The sequence below is a fragment of the Dermacentor silvarum genome, chromosome 1, assembly GCF_013339745.2.
Source record: "Dermacentor silvarum isolate Dsil-2018 chromosome 1, BIME_Dsil_1.4, whole genome shotgun sequence".
NCBI lineage: Eukaryota > Metazoa > Arthropoda > Arachnida > Ixodida > Ixodidae > Dermacentor > Dermacentor silvarum.
The window spans coordinates 157527017-157547016 of record NC_051154.1 but is presented as its reverse complement, the minus strand read 5'-3'; the positions used below and the strand labels follow the sequence as shown (position 1 = coordinate 157547016).

The following is a 20000-nucleotide window of genomic DNA, read 5'->3' as shown; positions in this document are numbered from 1 at the left end:
ATATATACGCGGTAACTGATAAAGGTACGTTTTTCTTAGCGCTTTAGGTTTACTCTGTATTATTTTGTGACGATTCGAGAAAATATTACGAAGTAGTATCACTTGTACAAACAGATCCGAAAAGGACTCAACACCTGCAATATTACTTCTTGCGTCTTTGTCTGAACAGTCATGAGCAGTAACATACAGTATGCTCGCAGCTATCCTGTGCAATAGCTTATCCACTCGATCTACTTTCGTTTGTGAGCAGGAACCAAAAACTGAAATACCTTATCTGAGCACAGACTGGCCTAGAGCCTTGAAAACTAACCTTCACAATTTAACAGGCGTGTTAAATTTAAGCGTGTATAACTGAGCTGCTACCGTTCGTAAACGCTTTATTATGTAGTCAATGTGAACCCACAACATCCGGTCGTCAAAATGAAGACCAAGGTACTTAACAGTAGGGGATAGCGGTAAAGAAATGCAAGAACAGTTTAAACACTGAGAACCATGTAATTGAATGGACAGGTCTAGGCTAACAATATTATGAGGATTTCTAAAACATATTATGGTAGTTTTTTCTTTGTTTAACTATATTTGATTAGCATGTAACCAATCATTCACACGTATTGTGTCTTCTTGAAGTAGTTTTACGGCTTCAGAATACAATTCGTGTGATATAAGTAGTGCAGTGTCATCAGCATATTGAAATATTGCAGCATTCAATTGTATGTTGGCAATATCATTGACGTAAATGTTAAATAAAAGAGGTCCCAGAACCGATCCTTGAGGTACACCATATCTAACTGATGTAAAATCACTATATGCATTTTTTATAGAGACTACATGCAAACGGTTGGAGAAATAATTAGAAAAGAATTTCGAATTTCGAAGAAGGACCTCGGAAACCAATACTTTCTAGTTTGTATAACAAGATGTTGTGTTCAATGGTTTCAAAAGCTCTTGTCAGATCTAAGAAAAGGCCAAGCACAATATTATTTTGATCAGTATTTTTACATACGTAATCGTTACATTCTTCAAGCAGATCGACTATACTTAACCTACGTCTAAAACCGTATTGGGAGGGACTTATCAAAGTTATCGCAAAAGGATATCATGCAAGTGTAAATAAATTTCTCCATTACATGTGCTAACACGTTCATTATTGCAATTGGTGTATAGTTATTTTTATCTAATTTACTACCTTTCTTATAAATTGGTCTAATTACTGAGGTCTTTAAACCCTGCGGGATTATACCTGTTTCGAAGCATCCGTTTAAGATAAACAAGAGCACGTTTTGCAGATGATAGAAATTGTACTTCATATCTCGCGCTCTTATTCGGTCATAACCTGCCGGTTTGTTGAGTGGAATAGCGTTAATCGAGTTCCATAGGTCACTTGCATTAATGGGTGGTAGGATAGCAGAGTTTTGAATTATCTGGACTAGGTAATTTAAATTCAGAGGTCTAGTAGACTGCTGTTTTAGTTTTGTTAGTGATAGTTCAAAGGCATCTTTAAAGGAGTTAGCAATGTCCAATGACTCTGCAGGCGAAAATGTTCTCAGCAAGCCATCATCCAGACTTTTACGTTCAGGTTTTCCCGCCAAGCCATTGAGCAAGCCCCATGTCTTACGTTACTGCGACACCGTGAAAATTTTTCAGCGTAGTATTCCCGTTTACTTATTCGTAACTGAGCAGTAAGCTTGTTACGTGCGGTTCGATATTCTTTCTGCAGTTCTAGGTTTGTCGGGTAATTTTTACAAAGCCTCCATAACCTATCTTTTTGATAAGATAGTTCTATAATGGATGCTGTTATTCATTTTTTCCTCGGATTTCTACGTTTCAATCTCACTTTTATCGTGGCCAGTAAAAAGAACGTACTAAACTGGTTTACTAATTGATTATACGTTATCACATGTGTGGTTGTGTCTAATTTCGTCCAGTCAAAGTTTCTGACTAGCTTATCTACCTTTCTGTCGTCTATGAAAGATCCCACTTGAATCACGTCATCTTCAGAAGCGATAGTATCTGTCACACGTAAGGCCGTGAAATAATGATCAGCCACTTTTTTATGTATAACTACAGCATCGGTTTCAAAGTGGGCATCTCGACGCTATATGATCAATACATGATCTCGTGAGCCGGGAAGCTACAAGTTCTTCACGGGTGAAATCATGTATTAGATGCACCAAACCATGGGCTGAAAGTAAATCTACATAATCAGCGACTCCCTGTTTTCTTGGTTTGGCGATATCAATGTTTACATCTCCTGCTATAATTATGTTATGACGAGCATGTTTAGTGAGGAATGTAGACAATTCAGATAAAAATACTTTCAGATCAGAATTAGCTAGGCGGCCTGTATACTGCTAATACCAGGAAAGTAGCTTTAGGCTTGCATATTATAAAGGGAACGACTTCCGCTGCGGTAAAGTCGGCAGAAATTACTTGCATTATCCATTCGTTCCTAACAAAAACGTAGATGCCACCGCCCTTGCTCAGGTCACGGCACTTTGAATGTGACTGAAAACCTTCGAGAACATACGCTGCAGATTCAGAGTGCGTTATATTTATCTCGCTTAATATGAGGATGTCTAAGTATTGCAATGCTTCGCTCAAGTACACATTTAGTGAATCCCAGTGCTTTTTAATGCTTCTGACATTAGTTTGTACAAGCCCTACAAATGGTGCAGTGCGGCCATCATTAAAGGGTAACCTTCTTTGTACTCATTCCGCGAATGAATTGAGCGCAGTGGACATGACTAATACAGCCCTAATAGATCAGCTTCGCTGACAATTTTCTTCGCGCCAGATCCTTCAGTTTTTCTCATGAAAACCATTCCATTCTTGGTCCACACAAACTTGAATGCCTTCACCTTTGCAACTTATCGAGTTAAATAATTAATTACAATTACCTAATTAAATCTCATTAATGAAACAATTACTGGCGGCTACTCCACTTTACTGGAAACAATACGCACTAGGTTTGCTTCGCGTAACGCCGTTCCTCTTTTTTTAAATCGTGCTGCATGATAGCTGGCACACCCTGTATATATATAGTCATTTTATAAGCCAATAAACATTACTTCTTATAATATGACTAATAAAATCGGGATATATATATATATATATATATATATATATATATATATATATATATATATATATAACCTTTAGGGTCTTTCGTTTTCGAGCGGTATATTTTTTGGAAATTCGGGGTGTAAAAATCGAGTGTTATCCTTAAAGAAAGAGACCGGGGGGCTCTGTTGTCTGGCAGCCCAAAATTCAGAATTTTTCTGGTGATGTTTACAAACTATTGACGCAAGCAATGGTCAGCTTTTTGGACACAAACGTTATTTTTAAACTAGCCAAATCACTCGGAGGAACATATAATGACAAAGAGCTACTGGCAAATCATGTGACGAGCTCGCCTCTACAAATCCTTGTTTTCAGGCGTTATTAACACATATAAAAGAAAATACATCAACAATGGCAACAAATCGAGCTGAGTTTAGCGATCCCTACTTTATATTGTTTCCTGCGCTTTTTTACCAGTGGGTACAAAACGCAATGGTCGCGGGCGTGCTTCGCAGGAGGTGTGCTGTTTTTTTACAAGACCGTTGTTTGGGACGTACATTATCATATGCATCTCTGTATCGGGGCTTTCGCCCTTGCCTGTAATCGTCCTCTTTTACTGGCTCCCAGTATACGCGCTCTTGCAAGAAAATAATACAATACCAACTATACAAATCAGCCACCTTTTTTTTTTTTTTTTTTCAACATAACGTGTATAGCCTGGTAAAAAAATTCTCGATGTCACAGCTACTGTTCGAAATTCGCTTCATACCGCATTACCGCCGTTCACATGTATGCGAAGTGCGGTAAATGAGATATAGTGTGCCATTGTCGTTCTTTTTTTTTTTTTTGTAAACGTGGCTTGTAAAAGAAGCAACAAGTTTTAGTTCACTCAAACGCCAGCAGGCACTGATTATACTTTATATTTATATATGCCAGTTCTCGCTTGAATGTTAAAAAAAAACGAGGTCACGCATATGCTATGTTCAGAAATTAATATTAGTATGAGGTACCCTGACCACTTGCTCCCAAATAATGGGCAGTGTTCGTTAGTTTTGGAACAGCTGCATTTATTATCCTTCACGAAACTGCAAACTTCGGGAAGAAATTGGTATTGTTAACCCGATCTTCATAAATTTTGTCTGACGGGTAAAAATTAAAAATTATCAGGTTTTACCCGAAAACGAAGGACCCTAATTAATTAATTCGGAAATGGTTGCTAAGAATTATACATCTTCGATATAAAGTCCGGTGCATGCATGTCGAACTGTGCGGAAGTGGTTTACTCATATTCTTCTCATCCGCATTCGAGGAATTTGACACTAAATTGATGTCACAGATTGCCGCACTGATTGTCACAGACGGCGGAAAGCAACCTTAAATGATGTGTGTTTCGAATTCCTCGAGATTGCGTGAAAATCTACGGCGCAACAGCAACATATATCAATGTACAACACGTATATAGTTCCATCTTCATCTCTATGTCTTGGCATGTAAATAACCGTGGTGCTTAAATAAATTCCCGTTCGTAACATGCATGCCAGTGAATAATAAAAACCGTGCAGCTTGAAAAGCGATTATGTCCCATATATAGCTATCTGCATTCGGGTCTCTGGAAGATATGGATATATATACGGGGGAGAGCATGGTCCGTTTCTTTGCTCAACTTTCCGGCCGGCGGACCGCCCTTTTTGAAAAGGAGCTGAGTAAATATGGCGAGTAAACGTCACAATTGGCCAAGCTCTCTTTCTTTAAATGAGTTGTAAAGCAAGCAATGACCCGCTGACTTTGATATATACTATATTATCGCTTTAAATGTAATAGCGCGCGCCTGCGAGACGGGTTATATGTGGCTCTGCGGTGTTCTAATTATTGTCGTTATGCCACACATTGCCAAGCAGCTGTGCCAGCTCGTAAATAGCATATTGCAGCTGGCTGCAGCCATGTGTCAGATCGAAATTTCCGGCGTTGCTTCCTGGTTTGGCGGAATGAGTCATTCCGTATGCAGAAGCGCCTAAGCGTTAGGCCCAATTGGGGCGAGGATAAAACAAGCTTCTTTCCACAGTCTGAATGGGGTGGGGTTTAGCTTCTCAAACCAAGGCATGTTTTTTTTTATGGGAGACGCTGTAGTGTTCATCTCCGGATTAGTTTTGGCCACCTTAGGGTTCTTTGACGTGCATTCAAAGCTCGGTATGCACGAGCGTTCTTGCACTCTGGCCCCATCTGGAATACCTAGAATTGAACTCGCGCTCAGCAGCAGAGCGCCTTCAAATTAGTGACCGACTACAGCTTTAGAGCGTGAGCATGTATATTATGACGGCTGTGGCACCATGGAATTATACTAAGCAGTACATATAGCGCGCTGCAGTATACGATATACCGGGTGTTCAAAATTAAGCTTTTCGGAATTTTTAGAAATCGCCTGCGGCAGGTAGCACAATTCTTATCGTTGAGCTGGGTTATTCGAAGAGGCGGATATTAGCTGCACGAGAAATCGAAACACACATCAACTAATTAACAAAAAATCACTAACATTTTTGCAGTGCATCAATTGTTATAGAGCAAATAAAACACTTACTCGGCTTTACCAGCAACATCGCTGTACGAGGTATGTGTAGTGTACTGTTAAATATCCAGTCACCGTCATATCTGAGGTATGGTGCGTACGCAACTGAATGTCATGAACTTTCAAACTTGCAGTGTTTTCGAAACTTCCTGCGTCACTTGCACTTCCGGAACCGACCAAGCGTTATTTATTTATCTTTTAAGGTAATTTTTGAGGCGCTCGTAGGACTTTAGGTGAGCTGCCGCCTGGTTTCCTTCAACTGCTCACACATGTCATCTTGCTCATGATTTCCACTCAAGCGTTCTCGAAACTGAGACGACAACACCGATTTGTCGCCGGTCCTGTGTTCTCGTCTCGACCACGTTTCTATTGCGCTGCTATTTTTTTTCTTTCTCGGCCATGGACCAACTCGCCCAACAAGAGGTTTTACTAGGCTATAGTGCTCGAAACTTTCGCTCGCCTAACTGAAAGCGGGAACAGGAAACCAATGGCATGCAGCGCTACGTAGGGCCCTGGCGGCCGCTGGCACGTATTCAGGACGCGTGCCCGGTCTAGCCGTCGCGGGGAGGCGTGCCGATACCGAAACAAACCGTCCCGCCGAGCAAGCAGCTGCGCAGGGTGCGCCGCGGCGCGAGTTGATCAGCTAGGCGGTTTTGCGCGGACGGCCTTCGCGCGAGCAGCTGCGCGTAGCGTGCGTTTTCCTCCCGAAGTTGTGTGTGTGTCGAAGCGACGGATGGAGAACTGTGACGAGCTCGGCGCCAAGTCGCCCCGCGATGCGTCCGTGGCGGGGCCGACTGCGAGCATGCCGGCCACCGATGGGTCCGAGAAACTGACGAAAAGTTCTTCTCCAACTCTTCTCTTACGCAGGATTCACAAGCCATGCGACTCTTTATTCAGCAGTTCCCGCGGTTGGACCAACTACCGTGGCCTCTTCAACTTTTGTATCATATTGCTGGTAAGCCCCCGTCTCTGCTTCTTTTATTTTAAAACGTGCGACGTTGGAATGTGGCGTAAAAAAAAGATTGCCGGCTGTCGCGCGCGCGCTGCGGCGCTTGGTGATGACACACACTGCAAGACGGGGGAAACTGATGCGCATTCATGCCGGAGAAGGCGCGCGCGCGTGTATCACCACGTGACGAAAGTCCGGTGAACTACTCGCCAGCGCATTCCCCGGTCAGTTGCGCGTCCTCTACCACGTTAGGTAGAATTTCGTGAGCGAGTCCTTTTATTTTTGTTTTTCGTATAGTTTTTTACTGAGACGACTCGTGAATTTTTTTTTTCCGAGCCGCTGGTCCCTTTTCCATTCGCTGTCCTACACAGTAGCTTTTTTTTTTTTATTTACAGAATTTCTGTCTTCTCTAACCGCTTTTCTTCATGTTCCTGTCTATTTCTTTCTCTTAATTTTTCGGTGGTTAAATAATGCACCCACTTATATTAGGTTGTTTTTCGCCATTGCGTCAATAAATAAAGAAAACAAATCATTTCTAGATAATGTGACATTATATGGTGGCGTACCACTATCAAAAGTTAGGTGAATTGGGACGTCCTTGTGTAAGATTGTAGGCTTTCCCTGATGTACTGATGACGTCAACGTCTATATACGTATAGGCTTTCTCTGATACACTGATAACGTCAACGTTTTTAAGTCGTACTTGCCGGTCACACCTCGTCATGAATTATTGAGCATTGATTAAGTTGTTTTTTTTTCCTTTTAACGTTCAGTCGACACTGCACACGGATTACTACTTAGGAAATCTGCATGGTAAAAAAAAAATATTGATCAAAATTAATCCGGCGCTCGCGGCCGCGGGCCAAATCAGTCAAGCCCACGTCATGCCCTTCGTCACCACTGCAATCATCACAATAATCACGCCAGTCCGCTTCCACCGTCGCATCATCTAGGTAAATCGATGCGTCGGAGGGAGTACATAGAGGCACTCACAGGCCGTGGGACCTTTTTACAGCCTCGCCCCTGCTGGCCGAACGTGACGTTTCGGAGAGCACCAGCAGCCCTTGGACGAAATACGTATTTTGTTTTATTGTTAAGCACGCCAGGTTGAAATGCCTTAATAGTCAGAGCATGGAAATTCGAAATATATTGCACCGAACACTGTTTGGGAAACCTTACAGAGTAGAAATAACCGTTAACAAGCTTTGGGGCTGTGGCACAAAGTGTGAGAGACCTTGATTAATATATTCGTAATATCGGTGTTACTTTGTTCATGCATGAAAAGAGAAGCTGCGCATTACATACGCAACCTTGCGCTGCGATTGCCTGCTCAGTTAGCTGCCTCTATATTAACGTGCTCTCGTTCAGAGTGCGTTGAGTATGCTACTCTGGGCGCCATTATGTGACACGACCCGTGTCAGAAGTAGTGCCGGAAACATCATAAGTCATCACAATTGATAAGGAGCTGCTTGGAAACTAATACCAACTCCCGGCGCGGCGCGGTTTTCACGTTGCTTTACTCTCGACGCCCGTCGACCGTCATATTACTGCGCAACTGCTGTACGACGGGCACAGACCCGGGCTTTACATTAAATTTTTGTATACGCGCAGAAATGAGTACTCAGGTGATCTCTGAATTAATATTCGCTCTTTACTGACCACTTTTCGCAGTTTCGTATATTCATCGAACACGTATTGGTCACCTTGTTAAAAAAAGCACAATTGAAGTTGCGAAACGCCACTCTCAGGATGATACGCACTGCGGTTTTACAGGGAACGAGTATTTGCCACTCGTTCCGCGAAATGCTAAGCAGGGACGACTGAACCGCGAAGGAAACGAGTGCAGCGCTTGTTATCCTTTCCTTCTTGATTTATTTTTGTCCGTGTTACAGTATTCTCGCTGTATCTCAACTGCAACTTAACACCAACCCTTGCCCTAGCGGCTCTTACAGTGCAGACAAAATAACGACAACGGTGCTCCGCTTTCTCTGCATGCCGTCTTTCTGTACTGTTTGCCAACTCGCGTCGGACCGAACTCCTGGGGGTTGTTTTCAGTGCGTCTGCGTGTATATGACTTCGCAGCTCGGGTGACAAAGGCGATAAAGGGGGCTTGCGAGTGAGCCCGGACACGCACGGCGTTTCTTTCGTCGGCCTTGGCCGGACGCGCCTATCGCTTTGGTGGCGGGAAGGCGGACTGGGTCGCACTCTCGCTTTTTCGCTTCCGACGGTTTTACTTGTTACGTCTGTTAGATCGCTCTTCTGCGTGGTCTTTTTATTGCTATAACAATTATATGGACACTACAGGCGCATTCCCGCCGTCGTCGTCGCCGTGATGCTCCGTATGGAGTCTTAAGTGCGATCGTCTGTATGTGCGCGCCGTATGCTGTATGTGCGAGTGAAAGCGTGCGAGGGTGAGCCAACGATGGTGGCGTTCTATTCCGGTGACCGCTGCGTATGGCGCAGTCGCGCGGGCACTATCTTGAAAGCGATCTGCGATGCGGACAGAGTCCGCCGAGTGCTGATAGCTTCGTGTGCGCTGTGTTCTCGCCGCTTAGTTCGCGTTGAAGCGAGAGGCAGCACGAAGGTCAATTCGCTCACTGCTGCTGCTGCCGTGCTTCCGTACTCCTGCGTATCACAGCGAGTGTGCGCACACTCCCCGATATCTCCCTGATATCGGGGAGTGTGCGCTCCCCGATATCAGGGAGATGTGTTGATGTTTGCTTGTGCGCGCGTGACACCATGCTTGTTAATTTAGTGAGTAATCGAATGCTTGCAAGCTCATACTGCCGATAAAACTGCTATTCTTATTTTGTATAGCTGTCTACTAATTTCGTATCGCAATCGATGCTTCGCCTTTCTGGCGAAACTGCGACTTTAAAAGCGAAGCATTTCTTTGCGAACCTCGTCGGGTTTTCGTGACCGTGGGTGCTGCGTGTCTGTTCTCTTGCTGAATAGGCCAACCAGTCACAGCGCAGGACGCGCGCGACGTCACCGCCGCTGGGTTCCTTGCACCAACACCATATGGCGCATCCGCGTAGGCGAGTCAGAGAAGCTGAGACATTCTCATGTGTGGCGACAATCGAAAAGAAACCTGCTATGAGTAACTACCTAAGAGGGAAAAAAACACGAAATCAGGAAAGAAACAATTTATGATAGCTCAAAGGGAAGATTGAACACTCGCTCTCTAATTTCCCAGGAAATTTATGGTGGGTGTCGGTCATTATCCTAAGTCAATTAACCAAATTATTTATAGCATCATGAGATGCGCGAAACGGCGCGCTAGGCTCATCACGTCATGACCTTAATCATAAAAAGCGCTCCTGATGGGCTCTTCGGGTGAATTGCACCAACAGCTGTGGCACTAAAATAAATTAGCACCAGCCTAATATAGAGCGCGCAAGCAATAACTTTTTCTTCTTTTACCCTCATACAAAAAATAAATAAAGCTAAGTAGTTTATGTGCCGAGAAGCTTGTTTCTGTTTATGCATATTGGCTAAGCAGGCTGTTCACAAGCTGTAGGCAAAACCAGCCGGAAAATGCTCCAGTGAGTGAAGCGCGCTTTCCCGCGACGCCGTCTTGGGTTATCGGGCGCCTGCGCTTAGTGAGGTGTACTTCACAACAAAGCAAGAGCGGCGCTCTCCAGCGCAGTAGCAGACGACGCGAAGCACCTCGCCTAGGTTCCTGATCGCCTGCGCCGCTTCGCTCCGATGCGCGGCCGCGCCGGTCGCACTGGCCAAAGAGCACCTTGTTAAAAAAGAAAAAAAGAGAGAGCGAGAGAGAGAACTTGGCTGATAATCAAGCATGCTGTTCTTGAATGCGAATCGCATCATTAAGCAGTAGTACACGTTGTTGGACGAGTTTATGCACGTTATCTTCGGTCACCGAGTCTGGCAGTCTTCAAGTACTCTGCGACATCCACATTGCGCCGGTGGATTCACTACAGCTTGTACCAAATCTGTTTTTCTTTTGGTTTTCGTTTTCCGTTTTAGTCTCGTGTTCGTAACACGTTATGTTTACAGCTTCCGGGTGTTGATGTTGGGGCTATGTAGACGTCCTCGTCAGGCATTCGCTGATTTTCGCCAGGAAGATAGGCCGGACTTTCTGATTCGGGGCGCCCCTCAAAGCGGCCTCGCCCACCAGATGCGAAAACGACCAGCACTTAATGAATCTCCTTTGCACTCAATGTTTGGCGGGCGCCATAATGCATTTGGCATCCATAGTTTAGTGTAAGCTTGTCCATAAGTGCTAAGGTAGTCTCCTTAATTGCTTGTTTACTCTGGTGACTGACCATATTAACCGGGGAAGAATATTCGTTCATCACATTGGTGACAGAATCATTCGGGGCTTGTCTGTGTATAAACTAGCTTCGGCTACTCTTGCCTTGGCGAGAGTTAGTTGGCCAGTATAGGTTGCTTAACTCCAACCAGTCAGCCGAGTCAGATAAGAGCAAAGTGAGATGTGTCTCTCCGTTTCTCTTTTAATGCTGTACTGCGATGCACAAAAGCGCCGATGAACCTTGAAACTCCAAGGCGTGAACGGTGCAAGCTTTGCCTTCCTTAAAGAACTTTTATTGCCCTCACCGACGCTTAGTTCTTCGTCGTCTAGCCTATATACAACGCAGTCAGTGGGTCATAAAACAGGCGCTTAGTCGGATCGCAGTCACTGCGTACAAGAGAGGCCTACCTTTATGAAACGCTTTCTGTTCGCCTTCGTTTCGCCTGCTTTTCCCGACGCATTCCGTACACGCACGTGACACCTCTTTCGGGTTCTTCTATCATACAAATCCGCACTAATGAGCGCGTTATATGACGGGTGGTGGGAGCGCTTGTCTTTGTTTCTCCCTTTCTTGTGTCTGTCTTTTATATCGCGCTGAGTTACTTGTTCAGTGGTGGGAGGGAGGCGCGGAAAATGTCGAACGCCCATATATCCACCCTCCAACTCTCTCCTCGCCTTACTGTCTATACAATGTGTCTTATAAATAAAATCTGATAATTAACTTTTGAATATCTACGTTAAGCCACACGTTTCAGTGGCGGAATATAAATAGGTAAATAATGAAGTCTTGTCCATTACCAGAAATCCCGGGACTAGCACTATTTTCGCGATGTCTGCCCCCAAAATCTGCCACAGCAATGTGTATACTAGTTTTGACGACGTCGTGAGAGAGCGGCTTTTTTAGGGACATGTTAACAAGAATTTCGCAGCACTCTTTGGGGACGGAACCTCGCTACAAGTGCCAGTCTCAGAATTTTTGCTGAACCGGCATGGCCTTCGTTATTACCTGGCTTCAGTTACTCATTTGCAACAATTGCATGCCCTGATGGAATTAACTAAGGGAACTTTGTCGATTCGTTATTGCACATTGCGATTTGTCGTGCAAATTACTGTCCACCTCGTCAAAATGGCTTTAGAGTGTTAGAATCGGGCCATCTGTCACACGCTCTTTAGCTGAAATCATTTAAGCCCGAATAAAAGAATTTGCGCGCATTTTGTGCGTACGTGCGTGCGTGTCAGTGCTAATGGCACGTTCTGGCGTCTGGCCTTACTTAACAGAATGCGGCATAAGCACTGGCATGTTGTTTTCCAGGTCGGTGTATAGGTATGCACTCCAAGCCTCTCTCTCAATTCTCTCTCCCCACTATCATTTAAGATGTTGCGTGCTATTATTTGACGCTACTTCTTTCTAGATACTATAATATATTATGCCGGATTATCGGGAGTGTGTGCGGCGTGACGCGCAGCACAGGAAGATTCGAGTAAAGGTCAGCAAAGATCGCTAAGATATGAAACCGTTTTATTTTTCACATCCGACCGATATTTGACGCTCATAAACTTTCCATGGACAGATGGCGCAACCGAGCTTGGACAGGCTCCGAGTATGGAGTATGGAAGCATCATCCGGTCAGCTGTCGAGATAAGCAAGATACGGTTTAGAGTATTGGTGGGAAAAAAAGCAGGGAAGAGATTAATACGACCGGATCCGTTACAGGTATTGGTAGCCGTACAAGGTAGAGAAATTTTGAAGAACAGAATAAAGATTAAGGAGATGTATACAAAAATGCTGGAATGAAAAGCATGTATAGCGTACCACTCAAGCAGGCTAGGTGATTATATTTCACCGCCCCGTTTCAAAGGGGATGCCAATAAATCATCATCAGGCTAAATGCTTTGAAAAACAGATTGGCCTTTTCTTCTCTGGCAGAAGCTGAAATGTTTTTCATAAGTGGTGTGGAAACAGTGTTTCGTTATCTGCTAAGCACTATTTGTATCTACTTGTTCATTGCTGCGTGCCAAGCACAAGGTTGCGGGTTAATTCCCGGTCGGGGCGGCCGCATTTTGATGGGGCGAAATAGAAAAATTCTCGTGTATCGTGCATTGGATACACGGTACATTAAACTGGATCCCCCCCCCCCCTCCCGTCTACGGAGTCCAATTTAATCCCGAGTCCCCCACTACAGCGTGCCTCATAATCATATCGTGGGTTTGGCATGTGAAGCTCCTGAATTAAATTTTTAAGCGTTAGCTTTTCTTAGCTCGTCGCTCAGTTTTGCGCCGGTGGACGCAAATAGCGGTAGACCGATCCCGGAAATAGTGCAGTCTACGGTTCCCATGGCTATGTGCCGCTAGGTATGTCGTCATGGCGATGGGTATGTGCCGTATATACAGTACACTTGTCATACAATCGTCGTCATCCCATTGTCATACCGCCTTCGTCATTCCATCGTAGTCATGCTTTCGCGTTACACACTCGTAACCGTCCTGTAAGGTTTTCTTCTCGCGATTGCTTCTGGTTTACGTGCTCACATCTGTCATGTTTTCATGCCGTTGAACGCCCACACGGCCACATGTCGCCGTGACGAGGAATCGCGTTGCTACGATATCTCCTGTACGTGTAAGCCTGTAGAGAGTTAGCACGTGTTTTTTGTCTCCTTGTACAATGCCGCAGTTAACATCTGTAGCTAGTACAGCTCGGCGGAGCACTGTTCAAACACAATTAGCCCAGCGCGAGCAACCCGCACTCACCCACCCCCGACACATGCATCTTTACTTTCTTCTCTTCCTCCAGCTATCATTTACTAGCGCACTGTCGCGGTTAGAAGGAAAGCCACGATTTCGCGGGTCATCAGCTGCAATCTACGAGCCGCTGTATAGCGCTGCCCGCGGCGTTGTCGTAATTGCACCCATGCGCGATCGAGGTTGCTTTCACCTCAAGGTTGCGCTGACCGGCCTTGTGTCCAGAAGCCTCCACTGACTGAGCGACGCCTGCTATGCCTTCGGCACGCACCACAAATCGCCCCCTCGCAGAGAACGCATTTGCCTCGCGAGTCGTCTGCGACGCCACCATTTGGCGTACCCGGTACCGCCGCCGCCTTTCAAATATCTGCGTTCACTTGCTTGTGACGACTTGCAGCTTGGCAATCGGGAAGTCCTGCTATGAAATGGATCAGTCGTGTTGGGGTACAAAAAAGGAAGCACTTGGCTCGCCACCTTCTGTGACTTGAGCCCAAATGAAGGTAGCACTGGAATCTGTCCCTGAGCATCTTTAGTCCTCCTGGCCAAATGCGGTCTCTCGTATGGCTCAGTGGTTGTGGCGTTTCGATGCCGAGCGCGAGGTCGTGGGTTTGATTTCTGCAAGCTACGGAGGGTCGCATACCGATGCGCGGTGTGGTATACAAGAACGCCCATTTACTGTTATCTCTGTGCTCGTTGAGGAGTGCCACGGGGTCATAATCAATAATGACCGCGCGACTACTGCGTCCGTCGTAGTACACGTCTAGCTTGCGACGCTGAACCCCTTTATGTGCATAGACATCGAAGAAGTACGACACCTATCTAGATGCATAGGATTCCGTGGCTCAGTGGCGCATCCGCAAGGATTGGCCAAGGGTGACACCCACCCAGTGACATATATACCGAATGGCTAAATCAAAGAAAAGCAAGTAAATCAGAGAAGTCGCGAATATAATGCGGCATTCCATTAAGAATAGGTCTGTCTGCTACCTATATGATCGAATCCCGGCCGCGGCGGCCGCATTTCGACGGAGGCGAAATGCAAAAACGCCCGTGTGGTTGCGTTTTATAGTGCACGTTAAAGAACCCCAGGTGGTCGGAATTAATCCGGAGCCCTCCACTACGGCGTGCCTCATAATCAGAACTGGTTTTGGCGCGTAAAACCTCAGAAAGAAGAGCCGACATTATGTGTTCATATTTTATATAGGAATCTTATTTTTATTTTTTATTCTTCTTTTTTTACTGATATTCCCCTGTTGTATTTCTTTTTCTATGTATACGTGCGCCAGCACTTAGACCTCATGGTTGTTCCTGGGCACAATGATTGATTGATTGATTGATTGATTGATTGATTGATTGATTGATTGATTGATTGATTGATTGATTGATTGATTGATTATTACTCAAAGAACAGAGGTGCGCTTACTGGCACTACTTTGTCGGTCAGCATAAGCCCGTTTGGTGGTACTAGCACTCGGCGCACATATAACCTTCGTATATATAAACACAAATACGAGTATAGCCGCCGAGATAGAGACCGACCCAGCAGCAGACCGCAGCAGCCACGCCAAACTCGCAAAGAAAGATTCGTCCTGGCCCTGGGATTGAACCAGGGTCCAAAGGCTTTCCAGGGCAGTCAGGCTCTGTCATCTCGTTATTCAGTGCCCTGCTCTTCGAGTTGTCGATTAATTCGCCCGAATAATTTCATATTCTGTGGTGAACGTATTCGTGCCTGAGCGCGCACAGTTGCGCCATAAAAGAATAAAGCCGCAAGAAAAAATAAAAAAAGAAAGAAAAAGCTAGGTTGGAAGGGCTGCTGCAGGGTCCTTTTAAATGTTCAGGCAAGAAGATATGGCGGAGAGGCATCCAGATGAAGAGCACGCATACACAAGTGCCAGGCATGGTATAAAGTATTTATTTATTTATTTATTTATTTATTTATTTATTTATTTATTTATTTATTTATTTATTTATTTATTTATTTATTTATTTATTTATTTATTTATTTATTTATTTATTTATTTATTTATTTATTTATTTATCGTCCAAAGGCAACGTAGGGGCTGTGAGATGTGCCATAGTGGAAGATTCCGGATTAATTTTGACCACCTGATGTTCCTTTAACGTGCACCAAAAGTAGCACGGTACACGAGCATTTTTGCATTCCGCCCCCCATCAGAATGCGTTCGTCGCGGCGGGAATCGAAGCCACAACGTCGTAATAATTAGAACACTTTATTATTATTATTATTATTATTATTATTATTATTATTATTATTATTATTATTATTATTATTATTATTATTATTATTTATAACCTTCGTTATTACGGAACGTGTGACGCCGAATTATAAGAAAAAAGAGAGCTGCCCGCCGCACTAGCTCAGTGGCGCGGTCTGCTGGTAAATTGCAAGGTCGCGTGTTAAATTATGGGGTTTTACGGGCCAAAACCACGACCTGATTATGAGGCGCGCCGTAGTGGGGGACTCCGGAAATTTGGACCACCTGGGGTTCTTTAACGTGCACCTAAATCTAAGCACACGGGTGTTTTCGCATTTCGCCCCCATCAAAATACGGTCGCCGTGGCCGGAATTCGATCCCGCGACCTCGTTCTCAGCAGCCCAACACCATAGCCACTGAGCAACCACGGCGGGTACAAGGTCGCGTGTTCTATTCCAGGCCGCGGCGACCGCATTTGAATGGAGGCGGAATTCAAAAGCACGTGTGCACTTGGACTTAGGGGCACGTTAAAGAGCCCCGTGTAGTCCAAATTTATCCGGAGCCCCCCCCCCCCCCCCCCCCCCACCACCACTACGGCTTCCCGCCTAACCAACTGTGCAGTTTCTTGACGTTAAAATGCACAATTTAATTTTGAAAGGAAAATTACAGCTTAAAGGATAATTACCGTGTATAGCTGGACGTACGCACACGCACATGAACGCCTCGCTTGAAAAAAAAAGAAAAGAAAAATCTGCCACGACGAGGATTGACACCGTGCTGCTGGGAGCGAAAGTTCCCACAGTGGCGCCCAAGTGACTCGTATCGGCTAATAACGCTTGCATTCAAAGGTCACCTCTGTCACGCAAACACACGTTCTCGATTCTCCTGCAGCTGTTCGGCACAGACTTTCCTCGCCGGAGTTGTGTAATTAGGTGCTTACGGAAGAAGCCCGGTCTTTGTTGATTGCTCTATCCCCAAAGTGCGGAATGATGTGAAATCGCGGATGAGTGCAGATGTTTAGTTTGCTCTCTCTCTCTCTCATTCGTGTTAGTCGGCCTTCCATAGTCTGTGTGTACCGGATGATTCAATTGCCCCAAGGTAAATCAGCATGCTGTTATCTTGTAGACCAGAAACTGCAGGATACACACATGTGCACTATCGGCGCATTCAACACAGGTGTGGCTATTTTGCTGCTGTAGCTGTGCCGTGTATTGGAGTCGTATTTTGCGTCAACGGGGCTTTATTTCTATTTTACTTTCTAGTATCGTCCGTTTGTGATGCTTGACAATCCATTTTCATCCAAGATAAACACTTCGGAAGGACCCCGTTGTCCGTCACTGCCGCATCGAATTTTGTCCCCATCTGCAAGCTGGCACGCCTAAGGCAACGCTTATTATGCAGCACACGATGTTAGCATTCCTGGAACAAAGAGTGCTGGTATTATAGGCGCGTGTGACAGTTGACGTTGGCACACTGTCGAGGTTGCGGATGCGAGAGAGGCGACGTTTATTTACAGGAAAAGGTTTCGAAACGTTCAGTGGGGCCGGATCAGTGTATGCTGATATTCTGCACAGTATTTATGTCAGGAGTGCGGGGTGCAAAGAGACGACTGCGCACCTTCTTCGTGAATGTTCTCGTTTCAGTGCACGTTCGACAAACTTCACAACCGTCCCCTTACGGAAAATAGATTTCTTGCAGCATGATCTCAGTCGACGTCAGCCCGAGTTGCTTTTAAAAAAAAACACTGATGTGGTGTTTGAAAGCATCGTGACTGTATGAAAGATCGCGATCTTTGTTAGGCGCCTTCATTGCGGACACTCATTTTATACCTTCTCAACTTTTCTATCCTTTCCCTCAGTGCAGAGTAGCCATTCGGACAGTTAACCTATCCGTGCGTCTCTTATTCCTTATTTCATCTCTTATTTTCTCTTTCTATTGGCACTGGAGGAAGGGGAAGCGGGGCGGAATGGTCTGTGTGACGTGTGACGACGAATACGCGTTAAGTTATATGCGCGGGAGTAATCCGCTCTTAACCCACGGCCTCAAGTATAGAGTCCTGCTGTGTTCAAGCGAAGTAAACAAAGCGCATTTAGAATCCTGTCAAGCACCCAATAAACGTTATTCAGGCGCTGCTGGGTAGATAAGGCGAGCTGAAGAGGCGGCCAATTTTTCTCCATCGTGCGGGGGCAAACTCTTCAGGAAGCCTACCACAAAATTCTCTGCGTAATGAAAGGTCACGTAACGTCGCTTGAGGGCCGTACCACCAGCTTTAATTTATGCAAATGACTCGTGTGGTTTCAGATTGACAGGTGGCAGCGTGATACCCCTGACACATGGGCACTTCGAAGGTTCTTTGCCGGAAAAGCGTTCACGCTGGGTGACACGCGCTAAAGGATTATCTCCTTGTTGGTAAGGGTCCCCAGCGGAAGCGCACATGTCCGAACTCCTTTACTGGCCTCAACCTCATGCGCAGCTCTGCTACAACAGAAAAGCCTTATTAATAATTTTAGTGGTTGCAGAAACGACTTTGTAATTAGCGGTGACGCAATTTGTCCGCCAACTTTACTGCGGCGATACTCTCAAACAGTCGTTTTGTTAATTGCCACAGTCATCGCCTCACGTTGGCATTTTGCAGCTTCTTCCCTTTATGGCTTTGTCCACTTCCGGTCTACACGGGGCAGAATGATTTAAATGGTTCTCGTTTTGTCAGGATTTTGGAATCGCCGTATGCCTTTTTGTGTCCGACGTTTATCGTCCCTTCAGACCGGCGTATCTGAACAGCTTGCACGCACGACGCTTATTCCGGTACTGAAAGGCAGAATCGGCTCGGCAAAACGCCGTCGTCGCTCCACTGCCGAGCCTATTTTTGAGTATATTTGCAGTAAATGCGCGCCGTTGGCGTCTGACGGACGCGATTTTAGAAATACGCAATAGACGCCAGTTGCGCAATACCTGAACAAGTGGAATGTGAGCGACGCTCAGCTTGAAACTTGTCAAATGCTATGAATGCTATGAAAAACTAAAATTAGTTTAGCTTTCTTTCTTTTTTCATTTGCAATGAGCCTATACACTATTTTTTAGCGCTTTGTCAGTTTCAGTTTAAAGAATCAGCGCCGTGTGTTTTGCTGCGTCGCTTACTGAAAACATGCACTCTAAAAATATTTACACCTTTAAGGGTGTGTCACACGGGTAACACCCCTACCGTTAGGGGCCTTACATAAATTTATAGTGGACGACAACGGAGCTCTAGTTAGACGTGCGTTGACAAAATACTTAGTTGAAAACTATGTAATCATTCTGGCAGCCTTGGGCGCACAGAAATATCCTACAAGAGAATTTCACAGGAAGAGATATGAAACCTTATTTGACGCACTTTTTATGTCGCCTGTCACAGCTGTCATCATTTTTACTTGCTTGAAAAGGTTGGCAAACAAGATGCCATCATTGGTTCCCAGCAACAGTTTGATCATACCCCTTAAACGTGAGAGTGTTAGCCATGCGACAACGGAAGACACTTTATACACCCATAAAGGTGTAAAAGTGTTTACAGTATATAAAGGATACCGCGCCGTACTGTGCGTCATTGGCGAAGTTCCTTTTGGTAAGGGGTCCTTCAGGATAACAGAAAGGGGTTTACTTCAAAAGACTTTGTTCGGCCGTGTGTATAACAGCCAGGTATGATACTATGTATAAATTGTGCATGGCTAATTTGCACTTTTATGAGTTTATTTATATTATAAGTCTTGGTGAAAGGGTCACAAATTATCGCAGAATTGCATTCAATGCGACGGACAGTGTTGGCCACTGCAAATCTGCCCTTTCACTTCGCCTCTGTTTGCTAATATTTCTGTGGCCTTCGATTAGTGCCAGTTGACGTCATGACGTACGTATCCACGGATATATTTTTTTTCCAGGGCAGTATGCAGGAAAAGGCAGCGTGTTGTCGCGCTTGGTGCTTAATATCGCCCATTCTTTTCTATCTCTTTCGAAGCTTCAAGCCGTGCTCAAGTATAGCTTATTGTACGTGACTAAACGACAATAAAAAGACGAAAGAATCGCTTATGACTTCGCGTGGCATAATGATATTGATGCTTGTATAGATTTGGAGGCCTGCGGGGTTCCCATCGGGGAGACGGCAACGCGCATAACGGACAAAAAATGATATACTAAAGCAGACTGAAGGAAATTGTTTACTGA

At 45.0% G+C, this 20000-nt stretch overlaps 1 protein-coding gene across 2 annotated transcripts in view; it reads left to right on the top strand.

Annotated features, from left to right (window-relative positions):
* Positions 1-20000, top strand: part of LOC119436275 (diacylglycerol O-acyltransferase 1-like) — a 215378-nt gene that overhangs the window by 64770 nt on the left and 130608 nt on the right. The window contains exon 2 of one of the 2 annotated variants that reach the window (XM_037703076.2): positions 6491-6578. In XM_037703076.2, coding sequence (XP_037559004.1) covers positions 6491-6578 — 88 coding nt within the window. Of the gene's footprint in view, positions 1-6193; positions 6579-20000 lie in introns of those variants that run through there. The other variant, XM_037703075.2, reaches the window with a different exon arrangement.